This window comes from Rissa tridactyla, chromosome Z (assembly GCF_028500815.1).
Source record: "Rissa tridactyla isolate bRisTri1 chromosome Z, bRisTri1.patW.cur.20221130, whole genome shotgun sequence".
Taxonomy (NCBI): Eukaryota; Metazoa; Chordata; class Aves; order Charadriiformes; family Laridae; genus Rissa; species Rissa tridactyla.
This window is the reverse complement of record NC_071497.1, coordinates 14,953,890-14,978,401: the sequence shown is the minus strand read 5'-3', so window position 1 is coordinate 14,978,401 and position 24,512 is coordinate 14,953,890. Positions and strand designations below refer to the sequence as shown.

The following is a 24,512-nucleotide window of genomic DNA, read 5'->3' as shown; positions in this document are numbered from 1 at the left end:
GTGCTACATCATCTAAACCACCTATTACAGTGTTAGTTCAGAATGCTTGGAAAGCATTTTGTAGATAATATCATGAATTAAGAGTTGTGGTGTGTTTTGAAAAAACATCAGCAAAAGAGTTGATAAAAGATTTGTTTGGGAATACAGACTGAAAATAAGAAATCTGAAACATGTACAGCAGTACTGGAAGGAGTTTGACAACTCACTGAGTTCTCTGTTTAGGAGGTAACAGTTAGAAACATATGTATACTATTAAGTATGAATTACAGCTAAAAAATTATATTCTACAAATACTTTCTAACTTTCATAGCTGTCCTTACTTCCAGGAGGGCATTTTTCTTACTTTTGTCACAACTCTCAGCATGTTTTCCCAAATCATTCCACTTAGAAGGAACGTATACTTCCCTGACATTAATGCATTTGTTTCAGGTATACTTTCAAGCTGATTAATGCAAATCAGCAGATTTTAGTTATGGGGGGTTTTTTGGTTTGGTTTTTTGTTTGGTTTTTTTTTTTTCTAAGTATCACTTCTAGAATTTTGAAAGATTTTTCTGCAAAAATATTTGTCTAAACTTACCTTCTTATGTGCAGGATAATGACCCTGAAAATGTTTGTCAGAAGTTGCAGTGTCTTTAAAATGAAATAAATGTTGTTGCGTTGATCCGCACACACAAGTATACACTTAAGGAGAAAATGTAATTTTGCTACACGAAAACAGAACTTATCTCTAGTAAGCATTTTATTAAGACAAAAATATATGATTTATTTTTGAGTTAGCTACCTAGGGAACATGTTCTCTTTGAGATTAGCTTTGTGAGTATCCGGGTTATCTAATAAATTGAAGATTTCAGATTTGTGAATGACATATTGTAGGATCTGGAATTTTACAGAAGATTAATCTTGAGTCACACACGGTGCAAATCTGCAAACCTCCTATATCTGGCGAGATACAGTGTGCATGCTTTTCAGATTGCCTTTTGTGCCCTCACAAGGGAGTTGCAAGTCATGTTGTTGAAGGTGGGGAAATACACATTTTTTGTGCTAGCCAATAAAGCAACAGCTATTGAGACAAGATTGCTTTGATTTGTACACCACTGTGATGGTTCCTACAAAGATCATTTAATGACATGAACGTAAAAGAAATATCTTGGATGATCCCTGTAAGCTGTGTATTTTGCTATAAAGCAGTTAAACCTGTAAAATTAAGGTGAATAAGATGGTTGTACTATTTATATTTTAATAAGGCAAGCTCTGTAGTAGAATAGCAGTACAGTGTTTGGACTATAGTGCTCTCATATTTCAAGGGTGGCAGGTAATTTCATACATCCAGAAAATTGGATGTAGAGAGTCCAAAGTATCATGAATTAAGATATTTTCAAAGGGGTGGGGAATAAACAAAAATTTTCAGGCAGTATTTAAAAAAATATATGTCCATGACATACATATATAGGTCTGTGTATATATGTATAAATATATGTATGTATTTATAAATGTATATGTAAATGTGAACAAGGGATAGCAAGGACAGGTTACCAAAGGAGTAAGCATCTTCTTAGTCTCTCAGAATACCAGAATTGTCTGTTTGTCAAGAGGACTCTGATGTCTTGAACTCAAGGTGCAAGATCCTCAAACACTATAAATTGCTATCACTTTTCTGAAATAATTCCAAATGTAGAGGAGCAAAGGATCTGCTCTAGAGATTCTTCCAAAAAAGAGTATGAGAAAGTCTGATGTCATTCACATAGTACGTGCAAATAACAGAAATTAGAATGAGAAAAGAGTTATCATGGTGTTCCTGTGCAAAATAAACTGTGCCCAGTGCTCTGCCTATAATGCTTTGTCCAATGTGCTGACACCACCATTGGTAAACAAGGAGAAGTCCGGTCGTTATATTCCCCTTCATTCCAAAAAAGCTGAGTAAGAGGTTGGTGCTAGGTATGTTATTTTCTGTCATCTGTAAGATTGGTATTTATTTTTTAACAGTTTGTTGGTTAACTGCTGCTGCAGTAACCAGTGCTGCAGAGGGAGTACAAAATATTGTTGAAGCTCGCTTCATAAAATAGTTGCTTTAGAAAGATTTCTTGCTAGGCTTTGTAATACAAAATGAGCTGAAATCCGGGTTTGGAGGTTGGAGTATGCAGGACTGTATATTACAGTGGACCTTCTCCTCGGAAACCTCAAAAGAGGACTGAGGGACTGAAGAAATTACACTCACCTCTTGAAGATAGCTTGAAGGAAGTCAGAAAGGAGCATGCTGCTTGGTACTAAGGACACTCACCTCTTGAAGATAGCTTGAAGGAAGTCAGAAAGGAGCATGCTGCTTGGTACTAAGGAAGCTTGCAAACTGTGATGAATAAAAGATTTCAGATAATAAGAATTTTTATCCTAAACTAAATTAGTTGCAAAAGTTTTAACAGGTGAATTTTATTTCCAAAGGTGCAGTGATTGTCTCCAGGACTTGGACCACTAAGTCTTAAGGTATGTTATTTATACTTTCCCTAGTAAAACAACTTGATCTGAGTATGTCTTATATTACTGTTTGCAGCTATGTTGCAAGAAAGTTAAAAATGAAATGGTGTTATTCTTATGTTTACAAATATTAGGGCTTTTTTTCTACATGGAAGAGCTGGGATGTGTATTGTGTTCTTTTGATTGACCGTGGCAAGTTGATCACAGGTCATATATCTCACCGTTCTTAAATGAAAATGGATAGAACAGGCTTAACTGATTCATTGAGTGATAAGTTTTGTTCTGTTTTGTGCCTTCCACTCTTAAATCATGAAATCTGAAGAAGAAAAATGTAGTGCAATCTCTGCGTGATTTTATTAAGTCTTCCTTTATTGAACCTTAGTTTTGACAGAATGTGTATCAAAGCTCGAGTTCCTGCAACTCATTATTATAGAACTTCAGCTTTTCATTTTATATAAAATGAGGCTCTAGATCCAAGACTATGGAGAGGAAAAGAAAAAGGGGAAAAAAAAAAAGAAGAAAAGGAATTTTAGAGAATCATGAATTAGATAGATAGCAAACAAAAATGCAGGATTTTTTTAATCCAAAAATATCCCCTCCATTTTTAGTGTTTGATTTTATGGTTGCTGGTGCTCTTCATTCATGTTTGTGGTTTCTTGTGCACTGTGAGTGAGAGGCTACAGAGGTTAGAGAGCACACATGCATGCATCTGGAGAACTAATCAGTGAATTCTTTGGTGTTTGTTATATTGCCCTGCTGTCCTGCAGGTATGCTTGCTCGCATATTTACATTTATCAAAGCCTGGAAAGACTTTTGAAGAATCCCTGCCCTCCCCAGCCCATGCTTGATCTTTTGGCAAAGGTCTCCCATGTTTTTTATATGTATGTTTCCAAGCGTCTTCTGGTAGACCCATCATCATCAGAAATAACAAATGTCCATGTTCAGAATTTCTGTTCATGCAGTAGCTCCAGCGGGACTGGGATGTGTCACAGCTGTTACACGAAGCAAAATATTTGCACACATATGTGTAATACGTTTCATTCATGACCCACTGGAGTTGCTGCTGCTGCTCAGAGCAATTGACAGCTGCTCTGATAAACCCCACATCAGACACTGTAAAAACATCAGATTCCATTCCACCAACAGGCAGTGAACAAATCAGCAGTAAAAACAGCTAAGTCACACAGTCGTAACACTTTTCTTGCAGCAGTGCTAGCTGGAAAAGAAAAGTTCCTGTCCCCAGTGTTGTTACCTAACAATCTGAGCAATCTGATCTAGTTGAAGATGTCCCTGCTCACTGCAGGGGCGTTGGACTAGATGACCTTTAAAGGTCCCTTCCAACCCAACACATTCGATGATTGTATGATTCCAATTAATTCCAACTAGTTGGCATGCTACTCTTACCTTCAGATTAACTTCTGATAACTGCTAGATATGTGATTTCAATGGTTTCGAGCCAGTTCTTAGTAGGTGACAATCCTACATGGATTCGATCCTTTTGGTTTTGGATTTGATTAACATGTTTTATTGGCAGGTCAGAGAGGACAGAAGTCAAACAGGTCGTGGGAAAGGAATAACCATGTTACTGTCAGGGATGCATATTCTGCCATGCAACAGTTAGCTGGTATCAGTCTTCCAAACCAATAACCAGCACTGTAAATGCAAATGATGGTCCTAAAGCAGTTGATATTTGTAGTCTGTAGCCTTTGCATTTGGTGTTAGAAACTGATCTGTGAGCACATATATAGTATAACCATTCCTAAATATGTATCAGTTCAACATCGAATTTTTTTTCACCCTTCATCACAACTTCAAAAAGTCTCCTAAACCTATAAGGAGAGATTCAGATGGCACCATCACACTACTTTATTTTCTGAAAGTTCCCACTCTCTGTTCCAGCACCTTCTCTCTTGCTTTCTTCTTTGTTTTGTTGCTACCTCTGGAATCACCTCTGTCAAAAACCCACTGAAAGGACTGAAAATCCAGTACCAACATTTAAAACAAGTCATCAGAACTGATATTGCATTCATTGCATCAGTATAGTTTTCTCTCCGATAGCTTTTTCCCATCCTTTGCCTGTGCTCGTGATTTAAATGTTAAACCGTTGGGTCAGTTTATATGGTGTGGTACAGCAAGAAGCTCCTCTTCTGCTGTCCTCTTTTTCCGTTAAGACTACTGAAAAAAATATGATAAATAACAGAGGGGGCAATGAGTATCACCCCACAGATTATACAGAACCAGTCAAAGAGCAGTTCCCCACATGCCTCATTTCTTTCTTCTTTGAGACCTAGGCATAGTGATAATGTTGCAAAACAAGACTGTCAAAATGCTAATGCTGCAATTAGCAGTGTAATTCTCAAACCTGAGCAGGATTTCAGGCCATCACAGAGCCTAAACTCGCAAGGAGCAGAGACAGGGCAGGCTGCTGTCACCAGTAATATCATAGAGTCTCTCGATATGTGGAAATTGGGTTCTGCTTCAGTCGCACACACCTGAACAAAAACATTGCAAAACATAACCCCTTCATTTATGGATTCTGTTTTCACAATGGTGGAAACCCAACAGAAGGTGTAGGCTTGTTGTGAGTGCTTTGTTTGTTTGGCTTTACTAGTTTCTGTTAAGTAGCACACTGTTAGGTATTTGTTTTGTGGGACTGTGCTCTTAAAAGTATTCTCCAGATTTTAGCCTTACTACTTCTCCAGTGTTATTACCTCAGTTCACTTTCAAAAATTGGACTGCAGTAATGGTAAAAAAGAATAAGTAGAGAATGAAATTGATGTTAAATATTAAACCTGTCTACTTAAATAGAGTTCGGGAGGGGTTAGGTGTAGTGGCAAGTTCTTGTGAAGATTCTTTATTTAAATGCCAGTTTTGCTGAATGCCTGTGACTTCAAAAGTCACAGCTAATATTATTGCACCAAAAACACTGGCTTAGCAGAGTAGAGACAAAATAAGCTTTCTTCTAATGCTGTAAAACAATATGCTGTTGTAAACCAGATTACACTGGTATGTCTTAAGGTACTATGAAGTAAGCAAAAGCTGTTGATGAATTTTTTTCATTCTTTCAACATTTTATAGGATTTCACAAAATCACAGAATGTTTGAGGATGGCAGGCATCTCTGGAGATAGTCTAGCTCAATGCCCCTGCTAAAAGCAGGATGAGCTAAAGTAGATTGCTTAGGACCATGTACAGTCAGGTTCTGAATATCACGGAATCATAGAATTGTCTAGGTTGGAAGGGATCTTTCAGATCATCTAGTCCAACCATCGACCTAACTCTGACAAAAACCATCCCTAAATCATATCACTAAGCACTATGTCTACCCATCTTTTTAGTACCTCCAGGGATGACGATTCCACCACTTCCCTGGGCAGCCTGTTCCAATGTTTAATAACCCTTTCAGTGTAAAACTTTTTCCTAATATCTAATGTAAACCTCCCCTGGTGCAACTTGAGGCTGTTTCCTCTTGTCCTATCACATGTTACTTGGGAGAAGAGACAGACCCCGACCTCTCTACAGCCCCCTTTCAGGTAGGTGTAGAGAGTGATAAGGTCTCTCCTCAGCCTTCTTTTCTCCAGATTGTACAACCCCAGCTCCCTCAGCTGCTTCTCCTAAGACTTGTTCTCCAGACCCCTCACCAGCTTCATTGCCCTTCTTTGGACCCACTCCAGCACTTCAGTGTCTTTCTTGTGAGGGGCCCAAAACTGGACCCAGTACTTGAGGTGGGGCCTCACCAGTGCTGAGTACGGGGGATTGATTACTTCTCTAGTCCTACTCACCACACTGTGCCTTCTTGGCACAGTCCATGCTGTGATGCTCCAGTCCATCATCTGTGGCCCTGTGCTGGAGTTCCTCTAGTAAGTACACGTGTCTCCTGTACCAGAGAGGTCATGCCTGGGCCCAGCACTCCAGGTATGTCTCACCAGGTCTGAGCAGAGGGGAAGGATCAGCTCCCTCAATCTGCAGGCAATACCCCTCCTAATGCAACCTCCTTGCATTTTCTTCTTTGCTGCAAGGGCACTGTGCTGGCTTATGATCAGCTTGTGTCCCAGGAACTCCAGGTTCTTCTCCGCAGAGATGCTTTCCAGACAGTCAGCCTCCACGATATATTGGCTCTGGAAGTGTCTGTCATTCCTCTCCAGGTTCAGGGGTTTGCATTTCCCTTTGTTGAACTTCATGAAGTTCCTGTTGACCCATTACTCCAGCCTACTGAGGCCCCTCTAAATGGCAGGCCATCCATCTGATGTATTAACTGTTCCTTCCCCTTTTGTATCATCTTCAAATTACTGATGGTGCACTCTTTCCATTGTCCAGGTTTTCACAAATGGTTGAAACAGTGTTGACCCAAGTATCCATCCCTGAGGTGAACCACTAGTGAATGGTCTCCTCCTGCACTTTGGGCCATTGATCACAACCCTTCGAGGTCAGCAGTTGAGACAATTTTCAGTCCACTCAGTATGCACTTATCTAACCCATTCTTCATCAGTGTGTACGTGAGGATATTATAGAAAACAGTGATTAAAACCTTACTAAAGTTGGGGTAAACAGCATCCACTGCTCTCACTTCATCCACCAAGCTCATCGTCTCATTGTAGAATGCTATCGTGTTGCTAAGCACAGATTCCCCTTCACAACTTTTTTCCCCCCAACATTTTTACAGCACCTATCACTATGATTTTGATTTAAGCCTTCAACCTTTGATTTAAGAGTACAGGAGCTACTGTAACCTGATAATGCTGAGCCCTTTTGAGTCTCTTGGCAGGTAACGATCATTTGTGACAGAAATAGCAAAAGGATTGCGAATGCTCTAATTCCTTTTCTCATGCTGTCTGGTGTCTTGCTAATAAATTCACAAAGCTTATATGATTAAAAACTTGAGAACCTGGTGCACTCTCTGTGCTCTAATGTAAGGTGATAGAAAACTTGAAGCTTTCTTTGGAAATCTGAAGGTGGCTTTGAAAGTTAGTTGCCAGCAGCAGAGGATGAGCCCACATACTTTTGTGGGATTTCCTGCAGGGGCAGGATGTCGTTCTGTGCTGATTGTACCTGGCCACCACCTCTGCAACTCCAAGTGCTGCACTCAGATTTCTTGGTACAGTAAATGACTTACTGAGCCAGAAGCATCTCAGTTTGACTGTGTATTTTTGCACAGTACTGCAGTGGGTCACTGACTGTGAAGTGCTTGAGTTACTGAAGTGAACAAAAGAAGTGTTAGTAAAAATAAAATGCTTTCTGCGAGCATCGGGGCTGTGAAAGTGGTACACTTGCATGGTGTGAGTCCTCATGAAGTTCAACAAGGCCAAGTGCAAGGTCTTGCACATGGGTCAGGGCAATCCCAAGCACAAATTCAGGCTGGGCGGAGGACGAATTGAGAGCAGCCCTGAGAAGAAGGACTTGGGGGTGTTGGTTGATGAGAAGCTCAACATGAGCCAGCAATGTGCTCTTGCAGCACAGGCCAACCACATCCTGGGCCCCATCGCAGTGGTTTTGGAACTAGGTGATCTTTAAGGTCCTTTCCAACCCAAAACATGCTATGATTCTATCATTCTAAATCTATGGTGACTGCTCCCAATCAACTTCTTATCTTTTTCGTTTTGGAAAGGATTTCCAGGATTATTTGTTTCGTCTGCCTGTAGTTCCCTACATACTCCTTCTGACTCGTCTTGTAGCTAGGGATGACACATTCTCCTACTGCTCAGGAACCTCTCCCAGGAGCATCCTATCAGGCCCCTTGGACATGTATATGGCTAGGCTTTTTAGGTGTTCCCAAACATGATCACCCTACAACAAGGGGAACTCTTCATTGCTCCAGACATTCCCTCTGGTCCCAGAAGTTTGGAATTCCTGAAGGCTCTTCTTGTCAATGAAGAATGAGGCAAAGAAGGCACCAAGTCAGGCTTTTCTGTGTCCTTTGTCATGTGCACCCCTCCCCCATTTGGAGGTAGGCTCACACTTTCCCTTGTCTTCCATTTATTGCTGATCTACTTATAGAAGGCCTTCTTGTTGCCCTTTACATACCTTGACAGATTCAACTCCAGGTGGGCTTTGGCTGTCCTAATCCTAACCCTCTGACAATGTCCCTGCTTCCACCTCCTGTATGCTTCCTTTATATGTTTGCTTTTAGTCAGGAGTTCATCTATCAAGGCCTCCTGCTACATTTATTTGACTTCTGCATGTGGCAACAGACCATCCCTGAGCTAAGAGGAGATGATCCTTGAAAATCAATCATCTTTTTCCCCAAAAAGTAAGGAAAAAACACACAGTGAACAGAAATGGGTCTGCTACAAGAACTCTTCAGAAGATGACAAGCAAAATAATTTCTAAATAATCAACTCACTGATTTGATTTTACTGTTCACAGTAATCTAAATTTCGTTTATGAGCGTTCACTGATAAAAAGCTCTGGCATGGATACTGAGACAAAAATTACTGGCAAGCAGTGAACATTATCAGTGTTGAGGTTTTCCTTTTCTGGAAAATTATACCATGTTGAGTAGTCATTGTATCAACTTATTTTCAGCATCTGGGATTTCAGCACAAAATTCATGTCCCGTGATTGGCCAGTTGTTTTCTTAGAAACCCCAGACACTATGCGCATAAATGACATCATAGATACTTTGCTGATTTTTTGTTCTCACTCCTCCACTTTGTGTTGAATCTTAATTAAATTTATTTTATATATATCTTAATCATAGAATCATAGAATGCTTTGGGTTGGAAGGGACCTTAAAGATCATCTAGTTCCAAGCCCCCTGCCATGGGCAGGGACACCTCCCACTAGACCAGGCTGCTCAAAGCCCCATCCAGCCTGGCCTTGAACACTTCCAGGGATGTGGCATCCACAACTTCCCTGGGCAACCTGTGCCAGTGCCTCACTACCCTTACAGTAAAGAATTTCTTCCTGATATCCAATTTAAATCTACCTTCTTTCAGTTTGAAACTGTTACCCTATGTCCTATCATTACACTCCCTGATAAAGGGTCCCTCCCCACCCTTCCTATAGGCCCCCTTCAGGTACTGGAACGCGTCTATAAGGTCTCCTCAGAGCCTTCTTTTATCCAGGCTGGACAACCTCAACTCATCAGCCTGTCCTCATAGGAGAGGTGCTCCAGCCCTCTGATCATCTTCAGGGGCCTCTGCTGGACCCATTCCAACAGGTCCATGTCCTTCTTGTGTTGAGGACTCCAGAGCTGGACGCAGTACTCCAGGTGGGGTCTCACGAGAGCAGAGCAGAGGGGCAGAACCACCTACCTCAACCTGCTGGCCACAAGCTTGTTGAATTCTTGTCACATTGTTTGTCTTTGTTGCTCAATATTCCTTCCCCACCACTTGAGATTTCTCTGCAGACCTCACCTTCTCTTTTTTTCCTGCTAAATTTTGTGTTGCTATGTACTTGCTATCTGATGATTTTCATGGTGGATCTGGCCTATGAAACAGGATTGACAGGTGTCATGGTTTAACCCCAGCTGGCAACTAAGCACCACACAGACGCTCTCTCACTCCCTCACGGTGAGTTGGGGGGAGAATTGGAAGGGTAAAAGTGAGAAAACTTGTAGGTTGAGATAAAGACAGTTCAATACATAAAGCAAAAGCCATGCATTTTCAAAGCAAGCAAAGCAAAGCAAAGCAAGGCATTCATTCACTACTTCCTATGGGCAGGCCATCTCCAGGAGAGCAGGGGTCCATCAACCCATAATAGTTACTTGGGAAGATGAACACTGTAACTCTGATGGTCCAACCTTTCTTCTTCTTCCCCCAACTTTATATTGCTGAGCATGAAGTCATATGGTATGGAATGTCCCTTTGGTCAGCTGGGGTCAGCTGTCCTGGCTATGTCTCCTCCCAACTTCCTGTGCACCCCTAGCCTGTTTGCTGATGGGGCGGTGTGAGTGGCAGGGAAGGCCTTGTCTCTGTGTAAGCACTGCTCAGCAATAACTAATACATCCCTGTATTATCAACACTGTTTGCAGTACAAATCCAAAACATAGCCCCATAGTAGCTACCCTAAAGAAAATTAACTCTATCCCAGTCAATACCAGCACAACAGGGGAGCTTATCAAAAAAGACTTTTTTTTCACTTTTTTTTTTTTCTACTCTGTCTTCAGAGATAAGTTATTTATAGGAGAACATGCAAAGCTACCAATTGCCAGATGTTTGTCTTCTCCTCCTTAAATGCTGTTGGCACCTTTCGCCCAGTGATTGCCTTGTACATAGTTTTCTCCAGATTCTTTGTCTCTTTCTGGAGGTGAGCATACACTGTTTTTAAAGCACTGGCCTATGTTTCATCCTCCTCTCCACTTTCAGACTCAGGTAGGGTGAAAGGAGGCTTTGGCACATTCTGAAGGAGGCATCCTGTTCTGTGGTATTGTGAACTAACAGGTGATCTCCCTTTGTCAGTGCAGTTGTGTGGATTTGGGTTAGCACTTTTCAGGACTTTTGCCTGTTCTTCCATCATTGGTATTTAGAGACAAGTAGACCTCAATGGCTTAGGTACTGTTCCTTGCTGCTTTTTCTACTACAAATTGTCCTAGTTTTAAGGAATCTTCTTTTTCTTCAGAGAAGTGGTTACTCAAGATAAGGTATAAATTCTCATCTTAATAACCAAATCCATATATTCTGCCTTCCTTTCAGCCCAGTTTCCCCTATTCTGATTCAGGAATGCCCCCTGCCTATGTTATTAGTAAATTCTAGAGATCTTGACCTTTATCCAGCCGGTTTACCTCTTGATCCTATTACCTTCTGTCTTTCTCAGTTGCATTAAAGATCAAAGTTGTTCAATTTGGTCAAACAAATTCTGATGCATCCAAATCTGAAATCTTAGCTGATTGCTCTCTTTGCATTGTAAAATGCAAAATTATTATGCAAATTTAGAGAAATATCTGGAGTATTTAAATTTGGCCATACACACCCTGACTTATTCTGAGAATTTTACAACAACTGAATAAAACTTTTCCATTATCTTTCTGGAAGATATTAATAAAAGCTTTACTTATTGTTTAGACTCCTTTATGTGTCTATGATATTGCATTTCTAGGGAAAACTTCCCTGCTGCCCCATCAGAGATGTCACTATGGAAGTCACGACCAAAGAAAAAGCACCCTTCTGCATGTATTTTGAGTTTGGTAATAGATTTACTCTGAAACGTATTAGTGTGTTCCTTCCTCTGTCTAACTAAAATTCAGTTCTGCATCAGATCATGGAGAACAAAATGTCAAACACTGACTGATTCGCATTCACTGGACTGGATGAAGAAGATCCATTAATATCTCAATGAAAGATATTCAGTGGATTTTCAAAGTACATTCCACTAACCTTTCACATTTCCTGTATTCATCTGACCTGGCGTATGATAAGAGATCAGAACCGTGATTCCTGATCATTTAGTCAGGTACATTCCTAAAATTCTGTACATGGTTGCTCTCACATTTGAAGTCATGGAAGATACACTAAATTTTGTACACTTGGAAACTTTGTTTTTTATGGTGGTGCATCAGGCCACCATCACACGCACTGAACTCCCACTTTAAAACTGGACTAAGAGCAATCTTGTCCATTTTTTAGAAATAGCTTCTTTTTGTGTAACTTTTAGAAAAAATTCTAATGACTGATGGAGATTGAATAGCAATTTCTTGTTTGACCCACTGGTTTTAGCTCAGTTGTTGCAGTCTAACAAATTTGATTTGCTGAGAAGTCATAGTGTGTGTTAACCCAGTAGCGAAATACTTTGCAAAGTTAGACAAGAAATCTACTGACATTTTACTTAGGATATTTCTGAATTTGGTTAGAATATTTTGTTTTTATCTTGCATACATATATATGCACGAGCACTCACCTCTGTGCACACATTTTACTGCTGCCCATTAAAAAAACATATGCAACACTTGAGAAGGAGACATTCCTGTCAGTGGGAAAGGTACGAAACATCCATATTTTGGAGATGCTTAGGAGTAGTGCTCAGTCACTCTTTATACTTCAACAGGGACTGAAATAACACATTCAGACTCCTGAAGAAAGCTCAGATCAGCATATCTTCTGGAAGACCTGTCCATGACCTGGATGCCATCTGGTATTCCCCATGATATCTGTGCACTGCCCTGAAGATTTCAGTGACAGAGAACAAAGATGAGAAAAATATCTTTATTAAGTAAATTCAGGTCACCTAAATTAATCATATTTTTTGTGAAAGACGTTATGCACTGTAGTTGAAAGCCTGAAAAAAACAAATTTAGAGATTGTAATAAAAGTATTCACTTGAGTTGCTAATAGGTATTTATAAATGGTAGGAAATTTTCTCAAGGAACCTTAAAACTATACAGAAAGAGAGTGCTAGATAAAATGGTAAATTTCCCTGGCTTCATTAAAATCATGTTGAAAAATGCCACCTGAATCATAGAATCATAGAATGGTTAGAGTTGGAAGGGACGTTAAAGATCACCTACTTCCAAGCCCCCTGCCACCGGCAGGGACACCTCCCACTAGACCAGGTTGCTCAAAGCCCCATCCAGCCTGGCCTTGAACACTTCCAGGGACGGGGCATCCACAGCTTCTCTGGGCAACCTGTTCCGAAGTCTTGCCACCCTCAAAGTAAAGAATTTCTTCGTAATAGTTAATCTAAATCTCCCCTCTTTCACTTAAGAACTGTTACCCCTTGTCCTATCACTACACTCCCTGATAAAGAGTCCCTCACTTTCTTTCCTATAAGACCCTTTTAGGTACTGGGAGGCTGCTATAAGGTCTCTGTTGCCTTTTCTTCTCCAGGCTGAACAACCCAACTCTCTCAGCCTGTCCTCGTAGGAGAGGTTCTCCAGCCCTCTGATCATCTTTGTGGCCCTCCTCTGGACTCACTCCAACAGGTCCATGTCCTTCTTAACTTGGGGGGCCCAGAGCTGGATGCAGTGCTCCAGGTGGAGTCTCACCAGAGTGCACTAGAAAGGGAGAATCATGTTCCTCAACCTGCTGGCCATGGTTCTTTTGATGCAGCCCAGGATATGGTTGGCTTTCTGTGCTGCAAGCAGTCATTGCCAGCTCATGTTGAGCTTCTCATCAACCAGCCCCTCAAGTCCTGCTCTGCTTGGTCTGGCTGCTCTGATTCCATCCTCCGCCCAGCCTGTATTTCTGCTGTGATTTCCCTGACCCACCTGCAGGACCTTGCACTTGGCCCAGTTGAATTTCAGGAAGTTCACACAAACCCACCACAAGCCTGTCCAGGTCCCTCTGGATGGCATCCCTTCCCTCCAGCATGTTGACTGCACCCCATAGTTTGGTGTCATCATCAAACTTGCTGAGGGTGCCCTCAATCCCACTGTCCATGTTGCCAAGAAAGATGTCAAACAACACTGGTCCCAGTATCAACCGCTGAGGAAAGCCACTTGTCACTTTTTGCCCCTTGGACATCAAGCCGATGACTGCAACTCTGAGTGCTGCTATCCAGCCAATTCCTCATTCACCAAGTAGTCCACCTATCAAATCTATGTATCGACAATTTAGAGACAAGTATGTCTTGTGGGACATTGTCAAATGCGCTGCACAAGTCCAGGTAGGTGAATCAGAATCATAGAATGTGTTGGGTTGGAAGGGACATTTAAAGGTCATCTAGTCCAACACCCCTGCAGTAAGCAGGGACATCTTCAACTAGATCAGGTTGCTCAGAGCCTCATCAGGCCTGGCCTTGAATGTCTCCAGGGATGGGGCCTCCACCACCTTTCTGGGCAACCTGTTCCAAGTGTCTCACCACCCTCAGTGTAAAGAACGTCTTCCTAATGTCTAACCTAAACCTACCCTGTTCTAGTTTAAAGCCATTGCCCTTCATCCTATTGCTACATGCCCTTGCAAACAGCCCCTCCCCCTATAGGGCCCCTTGTAGGCCCCCTTCAGGTACTGGAAGGTGGCTATAAGGTCTCCCTGGAGCCTTCTCTTCTCCAGGCTGAACAACCCCAACTCTCTCAGCCTGTCTTCAGAGGAGAGGTGCTCCAGCCCTTTGATCATCTTCGTGGCCCTCATCTGGACCCATTCCAACAGGTCCATGTCCTTCTTGTGCTGAGGGTTCCAGAGCTGGATACAGTACTCGACGTGGGGTCTCACGAGAGCAGAGTAGAGGGGGAGAATCACCTCTCTGGATCTGCTGGACACAGTTCTTTTGATGCTGCCGAGGATGCAATTGGCCTTCTGGGCTGCAAGTGCACATTGTTGGCTCATGTCCAGCTTTTCATCCACCAGTACCCCCAAGTCCTTTTGCACAGGGCTGCTCTCTATCACATCATCCCCCAGCCTGTATTGATAATAAGAATTGTCCTGACCCAAGTACAGGACCTTGAACTTGGCCTTGTTGAACTTCATAAGGTTTGCTCGGGCCCACCTCTCTAGCTCATCCAGGTCCCTCTGGATGACATCCCCTCCCTCTGGCGTGTCAACTGCACCACTCAGCTTGGTGTCATCGGCAAACTTGCTGAGGGTGCACTTGATCCCACTGTCTATATCACTGATGATGTTGAACAGCACCAATCCCAGTACGGATCCCTGAGGGACACCACTTGTCACCCCTCTCCATCTGGATGTTGAGTCATTGACCACTACCCTCTGGATGCGACCAGCCAGTTCCTTATCCACCAAACAGTCTGCCCATCAAATCCGTATCTCTCCAACTTAGAGAGAAGGATGTTGTGGGGGACCATGTCAAAGGCCTTGCAGAAGTCCGGATAGATGATATCCATTGCTTTTCCCTTGTTCACTGACACAGTCAGTGTTTTATTGTAGAAACCACCAGCCTGGTCAGGCAGAACTTGCTGCTGGTGAAGCCATGCTGGCTGTCTCGAATCACCTCCCTGTCGTCCATGTGCCTTAGCATACCTTCTAGGATGATGTGTTCCATGTTCTTCCCAGGCACAGAGGTGAGGCTGACAGGTTGGTAGTTCCCGGGGTCCTCCTTTTCACCCTTTTTAAAAATGGGTGCGATGTTTCCCTTTTTCCAGTCACCAGGGGCTGCACCTGACTGCCATGACTTTTCAAATATCGTGGAGAGTGGCTTGGCAACTACATCAGCCAATTCCCTCAGGCCTCTGGGGTGCATCTCATCAGGTCCCATAGCCTTGTATATGTTCAGGTTCCTCAGGTGGTCACAAACCTTGTTGTCACTTACAGTGGGAGGGACTTTGTCCCGCAGGTCTCCGTCTTGCAGTCCTTCAACTTGCGAGGCGTGAGGAGAGAGGCTGGCAGTGAAGACAGAGGCAAAAAAGTTGTCGAGAACCTCAGCCTTCTCCTCATCTGTTGTTACTAGTTTGCCATTCGTGGTCCTCAGGAGGGTACGCTTTCTTTAACCTTCCTTTTCCGGTTGACATACCTGTAGAAGCCCTTCTTGTTATTCAATGATGAATGCCAAAGATGATGTCAGTTGCTCTTGCCGTATCCACTAACACCGTAATGCTGTTATAGAAGGCCACTAAATTTGCTAGGCATGATTTGTCCTTAGTGAAGCCATGTTGGCTGTCACCAATCACCTCCTTATTTTCCATGTGCTTTAGTAGAGTTTCCACGGGTATCTGCTCCATGATTTTGCTAGGCACAGAAGTGAGGCTCACCGGCCTGTAGTTCCCCGGGTCTTCCTTTTTTCCCTTTTTAAAAATGGGGGTTATGTTTTCCCTATTCCAGTCAGTGTGGACTTCACTGGACTGCTACGACTTCTCAAATATGATGGATATGATGGATAAATGATGGCTTGGCGACTCCATCTGCCATCACTCAGGAATACTTTACTTGTATGCATACCTTTTCTTAGTAAAAAGAAGAGCATGTGATTGGTGTGGGTTTGCACTACATCCATTTACAGGTTACATTTTCTTTTAAAGATGCTGTAAGAAATGGTACTCAGCAAAGTTCTCATGGAAAAACTAACTATAATTTTATTGAATCCTTTCCATGACTTTTCTCAGATAAGATTCTCTTTGGTTCAGAATATGATCTTCCTTTTGAAATTCATATAGAAGAAGACTTAACAGGTCTATGTATGAAAAGCTGCAATTTTTTAAAAAGATAAATACTGGTTTTTAATCCTGACTGCTTTAATGGGTCAGTAAGTACAACAGAGTTGCATATACTCAGCAAAAACAGGTTCTCTGGAACGTAAGCTTCATAGTCAATGGTCTTGAAGTTTACCAGGTGTTGCTTATGGCTTTGTACTCACACCTTATAATGTATTCATTTATTAAGTGCTGGTATTTCCTTGTCCTAGGTTGAGTATATTTCAATAAAAACGTAAGAATGTCTGTGTCTTCCAGGTTTGTTTCAAGCATTCTGAGTGTGGTGCCATGAGAGATGCTGTTGTCCATGACAGGTTGGGATTATCATGATCAAGTACTCTATTTTGACTTCACTGAGTGGCAAAAAGATTTGTATGGTAAAGAGGAAGTATTGGACTTTTAAAAGCATTAAACAGGTAAGTCTTTTGAAATCAGTTTGTTTATTTACAATTTCCAGGCTTATTTCACTTGCAGGTGTTTATAGAATCATTTATCACTGATTCTTTCTAACAGGGTTTCCTCTTAATTACCATCTCAGAGCTGTTTCAAGCTGTGGCTTGAAAGAAAAATTTTCTACTGCATAAGTGGAATATAACAAAAATCAGGTTAAAATAAAAACAAAAAATTAAAATTAAAACAAAACTTCAGTCATGCATCTCCAAAGAGAAAGGAATCACAAAGAACATTGCACTGAATTGTGTTAAAGCAGATGCTTGTTTCAGCTTACTAATCTAGAGCAGTTGCACAGTCGTACCTAACAGCCAAAAAAAAATCTGTATTCAAGCATAAATGCAAACAACCATTGCAATTTCGGTTCTAAGCAGCTCTGGTTTTTTGTGCAGTAAATTGTTTTCTTTACAGAAAGAAAGAAAGAGAAAAGGAGACTGACTTATTTCCATTGCATAGTGTTAATAAGAAGAATCTCTGCTACACCCAGTAGCATTGTACCAGTATGAAAGCAATGGAAAAAATGTAAATAATTAGGCTAGCAGAGAAATTTAGTGGCCACTATGTAAGTTGTTATATTAAAAGACTGTTACCTGTGTGAAGTTTGGGCCTTAGTGCATGTTTATTTTGTGGCTATTTTAGCATAATATTTTGTTTTATTATTAGATCCTGAGAGTCCCCTTTCACCTTCACTGACACTCCTGTTTTGGTGTCTAAACAAGCTATCTCATTCCTTAGAGCAATCTGTAGAAACCAATCAGTCTAACATAGAGCAATGTGGTATGGACGATTTCAAACATTACCAAAAATGGATCTATCTCTCCTGATTTTGACAGATGTTTCACAAGAGAGGGAGGAGAGGGTAAACAGTTTTGGTATGTTTCTTTCTTTTTTTTTCTGTATGTTGCTGTAGCTTTTCTCTTTTCAAGCCAAAATCTTAGAAACTATGCAGCAATATGGGACTCTGGCAAAGCTGAATTGACGCAATTTGCTGGTGTGTAAGCCTCATGCTTATGGCTGGTTAAGGGTGATACTATTCATGTATTCCTTTCTGGCTTGGTAAAGAACAAGGAGTGATATTTTATTTACCAAAACTGTATTAAAAACTGTCTTGGACTATGTCTAGGGCAGTGGTAGATACTGGTGTGCAAATTCCAAGCTTATGCCAGCTGAACCGTACAGATACACAGTTTGGGTCAGGAAACAGTACTGCAATGTTCAGGTGACACTGTACCTTGCAATTTTGACTGTGCAGCTTCCAGATACGATCTTGTCGGTAAAAGTCAGCTTAGACATAAGTGCAGAAAAGCTATCTTTACATTCATGTTCTCAGGGTTCTGATTTTAGAGTACGCTCAAATAGGTGTAGGTCAGGTGTGTCTCTATCTATATCATAGCTCCACTACTGTTTTGCTCTGCCTGTTTCCAAAAGATATTTGCAACAAAATAATTTTTATAACAGGTGGGAAAAGTACATTTTACTTTCTGTTTAGTGCTGCAACTGAATTGTCCTATGAATTCAAACCTAGTTATTTAAGGACTAGGTTTGTTTCAGATATTTTACTAGCATAAAAGACTCTGCTTTTTAACCTTGAAAAACTCAGAAAAGAAAGGGAAAAAGAGCAGACCAGTGTCAGAAATAAGATCACTAACGTTTTCAAAACCATAATGTACCCCCAAAGCTCAACTTTGAGATACAGAATTGGGGAATTTTAATGCTGATGTATGGTGATAAAAAAAAAAGTGTTTAAAACGGCATCCTATACTGGATTGCGTTTCTAGCTTCACATTACTTTCCTATATAAACCTACAGCCTGATAAAATATTCTTCTCATATGCCTATATTTCTCATGGTAGCTTTATTCTGACGATACTCATGTAGAGTTGGGATCACTGTTGAATTAGGATTGTTTATGCTTTGCTAATCTTCATCTTCTTAAAACCCAGATTTTTATCCATTTTTAAAAGAAATTGTAGCATTTAGTTGAAGGGTCAGCTATTAAAAAGAAGTCAACAGTGATAACACTGTCAATTATACTTCTAAACTTCGGGAGCGTGTGGTATGTGGAACACAAGAGACAAAAGAAATATAAAATTCTTATTTTGCCTTTCAGAAAGTATTGCTTTTCCTTTCTGCTGTCTCTCATTTGTAGAAGTCTTTTGTGGTGTGTACTGTAAAAACTAAGTATATTTAAAAATCATTGCATTTTTCATCTCAGTAAGGGTTCAAATTTTTCACTGTTTGCATCAAAGGATAAACCGTGTTTCCAGCTGTGTAGCTTCCCATGCTACTCTTTTGGCTGAATAAATGGGCAGACAATAGGGACTTTTGCAAAGAGCTTGTGGGAGGAATCCTTTCTCAAAAGTCTTAACTTGAATTACTAGCCAATGAAAAATGTTTGCTAATTGAAGGGCTGTCATGACTTCCAAACCCCTTTTTTCTATGATCTACAATATCAAAATATCTTATTCTGTTTTCAACAAATATTATATACCTTTTAAAGTTTCTGCATAACAGGAATTTAAATATAATACTAATATGCACGGAAAACTCAGAATATTTCCATGAGTACTAAAGAAAAATGAAAAATATTCCAAAAGGTGATGAGTTCATATCCGGAAAGCTTCGTATTTACCATTCACAATGAAGATAAATGTGATATGCAAACTAGCTAACTACACCGTGCTTTTTGGAAAAGCCTGAAGAAAAATACACGTTTTACATCTGGAGGCTTTAAATGACTGATAATAATACCACGTCCTTTCTTCAGAGTTATTATGGATGTACAATAGACTGATAATTCCAAGTCAATCTGATGCTGTTTATAGTAGCATACTTACAATATGAAGCTAGAAGTGAGCATGTCTGGGAATTCAGGGATGAGTTGATCAGATTTTTGACTGCTCGTGATTTTCTGAGAATATTTTGAACTGAGACAGGAGACTCGGTGCTATTACTACAACTTTAATTCTCTTTGATCTATTCCTTTCCACACATCTTTCTTCCTTTGAAATTAAAATATTTTTAATGATTCTATTAAGTAACTTGTGATTTCTTCATTTCATTTAGAGACTGGTATCTTGGAATACCAGATTCCTAAACCATGCAAATACTTGAAAATAAAAGGTTCATTTTTCTTCAAGGTATTCTATGATCTGCAGTGGTAGAAAAAGGTACTTAAAGGATTGAGCCTTAAGAATAAGAAAGCAAATAAAATGAACCTAAAATCCGTTTTTTTTTTATTTCTCCTTATATTGGTAGTCTCATGAACTAGAGACATTGGATTTCCGAGTCCGTAGTCATATAATGCTCAATGCTTTCTGAAAGCGAACATATTTCTATAAATCTTTTTCCCTTTCCATTTGAGGTCACATAATTAATTTTACTACTAATTTTACTAGTTTTTTTTTTTAAAAGTCTGATAGGGAAAATCTGGTAATTTTTTAAATCTGGGCGAGAATCTTCAATAGACCTCTCAGAAAAAGAAAGTGTTGCTTTTCCTGTGTAAGCACTGTGAGACACACACTTTACTGGCTCAGTGGAAAATGGAGGAGGATTTCTTCCTCTTTTTTGTCTTCTCGTCCTCTTCCCCATTTCAGTCCTTTAACAGAATTTTCTGCCTCTGATGGTACATGATGTGAGCAAATGGATTGTGGAAAGTGCTCTCTGTGGCATCCCTGCCAACTGGGAATAGGTGGGTATGCTAACACAGGAGAGTGTGAAAAGGGCCAGAAGGAGGAGGAGTAACAGAAAGAGAAAGCTAGCTTAATACCTTCCATTAAGTCGTTAAATGAAAATGGAGAAGTGGGAGGGTAAGGAAGGACTCCACAATCTGAGGAAAGAGCATGTTGACCAGGTAAGAAGAACTGTCTCCATCTCGCCACTGTTGAGTGTGGACAAGAAAGTCAGGAGTTGTCTCTGAACAGGGCCCACAGAGATTATCTCCTCGCACCAGTTGCCCCCTGTGCAGTGTGGACATTGAGGGTGTAAAGTAGGCAGGTTAGGTGGTGCTACTCTAGCCCAGCCTTCCCGACAGCTTGAAAGACAGCTCAGACCTGCTCTTAAGTGCTCTGTTGGGGGACCCACCCAACTGCTGTGCAGAAAAACGTAATAAATTTCAAACATCTTGATAAGCATCATCTGTTAATATGAAAAGGAATGGATGAGGTGGTGCTTTTTTTAACCAGAATGATGCATAATGGAACTTGCCATACCTCAGCTTTTCACTATAGACTGTCAACCTGATTGGGCCTTTACTGCCTATAGGTTACTTAAATACAGCTTTGCACAATGGGCCATATCAGCCCAGAATGGGTCAATATCCAATGCTTGTGCCTTTTAAAACTCACCTTCATACATATTTGTTGAAACGAAGTCTCATAACCCTGTTCCTCAAATTTATGTTTCAATTAAAAACTAATTCACTTCTTCCAAACTTTATTTTTCTTAGTCAGCTTTTATCCCTCAGGTTTTATCCTTCTATTCGTCATTTTATCACCTTATCAATCATTAAATTTCAATTCTCTAGCAAGTTCAGCAGGCCAGCAAAGGAAGCTGAATGTACCTAACACCAACATGCTCACTAATAAAAATATATGAGCTCCTAGGGAAAGTTACCGAAATTGTTTCATTATAAAGGATCTTACAGAAAGATATGACAAAGCTATGACAGATATGTAGAAAGGCTTAGGGAGGTTCTGAGCATGCCAACACAAGTATCCTGTTGCTGATAAGAGGAGCTGAAGTCCCATAACACTGTTACTTGTTTAGTAAAATCTTCCCTGTCATGAAACAAAGTGCAGCTGAAAAGAAGAAAATGTCCAGTCTTGATCAGTTTAACAATAAGTGCCCTGAATCTAAGCCTCCTTTTAATATTTTCCAAGTATTCTTGAAATCTGTAAACCCTTCTGAAAATTCATCACTTCACAGAAATAGATAAATGGAAAAGAAAAGAAAACAACGCCAAAACTGAAGCAGATTCCTGTATCAAGAGAAGTGCCAAGCTATTTGAGTAATTCCTCCTAGTTCCCAACCTTTTGCTATGCAATGTGTGTAGATACATATAAATTTATATAAAGATCTCTTCTTATTTCTTCTTTTTTTAGAGTATCCTACTTGCGTTAGATATCTACCCTACCATAGGCACCTTTTAAAAAAAGCCCACTCTTTTTCAAGGACATTTCTGTACATAACAAAGGTTCAGGTTGTAATCTGGCTGTCTGGGGACTTTGTCAAAATCAAATGGCACTTTGAACTTTTTGTCTTTACAAGTCCATGGTTTTACAGTTTGGGTTTGAAGAGAGTTTGCTTTTCTCCTCTTATTAGCTGATCTGTTGCGACATTGTAAAGAAACACGTATTTGCACACATCTGAGATCGCAAGAACTTCAGCCTGTGATGAGATGGGAACGAACAAGAGACTATTTCAGTGTGATGCAGCTTGATGGTGCTACTCTAGTTAGGAACAGTTCTGTACAGATTGGAAAAGAAAACATATTTACTAGCCAGCGTACACTGAGACGTAAAGCTCCTGAATTAGATGTGCACAGTATCTCATGGTCTGTCAAATAAATAGTGCGTATTTTAAGAAGATTCCATTCTCTAAATAAGAATTGGAAATGACACATTTTAACAGCTTTGGATGAGCTGTCCAACTCAGTCAAATAATATCTGTCCTTTCTTCCTCCAAAAAAGGCAAGAGGTAGAGGGGAAAACTTCTAATATATAGTCATACAATAAAATGTCCTTTAAAATGTCCTTTGTAACATCTGTAGTTTGACAAGCGAAATTTCATATGTCTTGTAGCAAATTCTGTATTCAGGAGGTTTTGTGAGTGAAAATAACTTTCTGCAAAAAGCAAAGAAAATACTAATAATGCAATTATTAATAGTGCAATGCAAATTCTTTGGTTGAAATCTATGAATTCAGGAAAATATATATGTTATGAACATTATTAAACATGCTTCTTAACTGTGAACGTTGAGGTCAGGGCTATAAGATGTTGTAAGACATTAATACATAAGACATTATGCATGATGAACATTGAATAACATTTTATTCAACTATTTATTTTTCAGTCATTCAGATAAGATTCCAGTGATGTTTTCAGAAACTTCAGGCTAGGATCTGGCACTATGGGTGACCTTGACAGCTACTTTACTTCATGGGCCGCTGCAATTAAATTGGAAAGGCTTCTTAGCAGCAGACTACAGTAAGATAATGCTAGCCCTCATATCAAATAGCCATTCATCATGAACAGTAACACATTTTTAGTATCAATACAGTATTTTAGGTTCCTCTCCTTCATGAGGTATGTTCAAGGAATGAAAGATCAGAGAAGTATTTTTGAGAATGACCTACTCTATTGCTGTGGAACTAACTTTACATTAAGGCTTAAGTGGAACTAGATGTATATTTCATATGGTAAATGTATAGTTTATATGGGCATCTTCATACATTATTCCGGTATGCATAAAAATGTATTCAAATGCATGCCTCACAGAGTTAAAAATTCTGGCTACAGACTTTGTAGAGATACATTTAGTTAGGCTATGACGTGAACTTTGGAATTTCACTGTCATCTTTTTTGTGTTGCAAGTCTGTCACAGTAATAACGACGTTTGCAGTTGGAAGACAAAGTAATGATTCGTTGTAACTGATTCTGTGAAATTAGAATGTCAGTCCTACTATTATTTTCCTGTTGTAGTTTTTCTCTAGCAAAGCAGATGAGCATGTTGGATTTCTCTTTGCATTTTGGAATTTTTTCTTCTCTATGATTCTGTTGGTTCCACTGCTGCTTCATACACTGGGGAGAAACACCTCTGGATTTGGTAAAAATTGTGATTAAAATTGTTGCCAGTTAAACAATATTTTCAAAGTTGCAAGTGAACAATTGCACTCATACATTAGTATGCATCTAATATGCCTTCAAACAGTCATTGTGCATACACAAATCAGTATTTATTCATGCATGTGACCTAGTAGAAAACTAGCTGGCTATTTGCTTATGCAAATATGTTGTTTATACATCCCTCAACTGGGAATTTGCACAAAAAATGGCCATGTGTTACTGTTTAAGTTAATTGTATACACCTAACTAAGCTTATGACTCTGAAAAATCAGAAGAGAAGATCATTTCCCCACAGGGCCTCAAATTAGAATGTGTGAACATCAGAGATATTGTTTTATAAGAATTTTCCTGAAAATTAACTTACACTTTTTCTTGTGGGTTCTCATCCATTAAGTTCAGTTTAGACTGAACTTCAAAGTTCATATGTTGTTCATACAAAACAGAAGATCATAAGCAAGTCTTCTTTGGTCTAGAAAGCTGTCAGAACATGGCATATTAGTAAGAGAACCATTCAAACATTTGCAGATAACGAACATTTTCCAAAGCCCAGTCCGTGGAAGTAGCATTCTGTGAATTGTGCTGTGTGTACCTATGTTTTGTTTGTTAGGTGTGCCTTACCAAGGAAATATTATCTCATGATACATTCTGTGTAAGGCTGGGTCAAGATTTCCAAACTTGCATGACAAAGTCTAAGGAGAGGAAGTCTAGTCTGTCATGACTTCTGAAATCTTATC

At 40.1% G+C, this 24,512-nt stretch overlaps 1 protein-coding gene across 1 annotated transcript in view; it reads left to right on the top strand.

Annotated features, from left to right (window-relative positions):
• The first annotated feature begins 2,452 nt into the window (after positions 1-2,452).
• LINGO2 (leucine rich repeat and Ig domain containing 2) overlaps positions 2,453-24,512 on the top strand; it is a 175,794-nt gene continuing 153,734 nt past the window's right edge. Inside the window, exons 1-2 of the mRNA XM_054186196.1 lie at positions 2,453-2,478; positions 16,741-16,898. Of these exons, the coding sequence (XP_054042171.1) occupies positions 16,809-16,898 (90 nt within the window). The 5' untranslated portion in view covers positions 2,453-2,478; positions 16,741-16,808. The remainder of the gene's footprint in view (positions 2,479-16,740; positions 16,899-24,512) is intronic.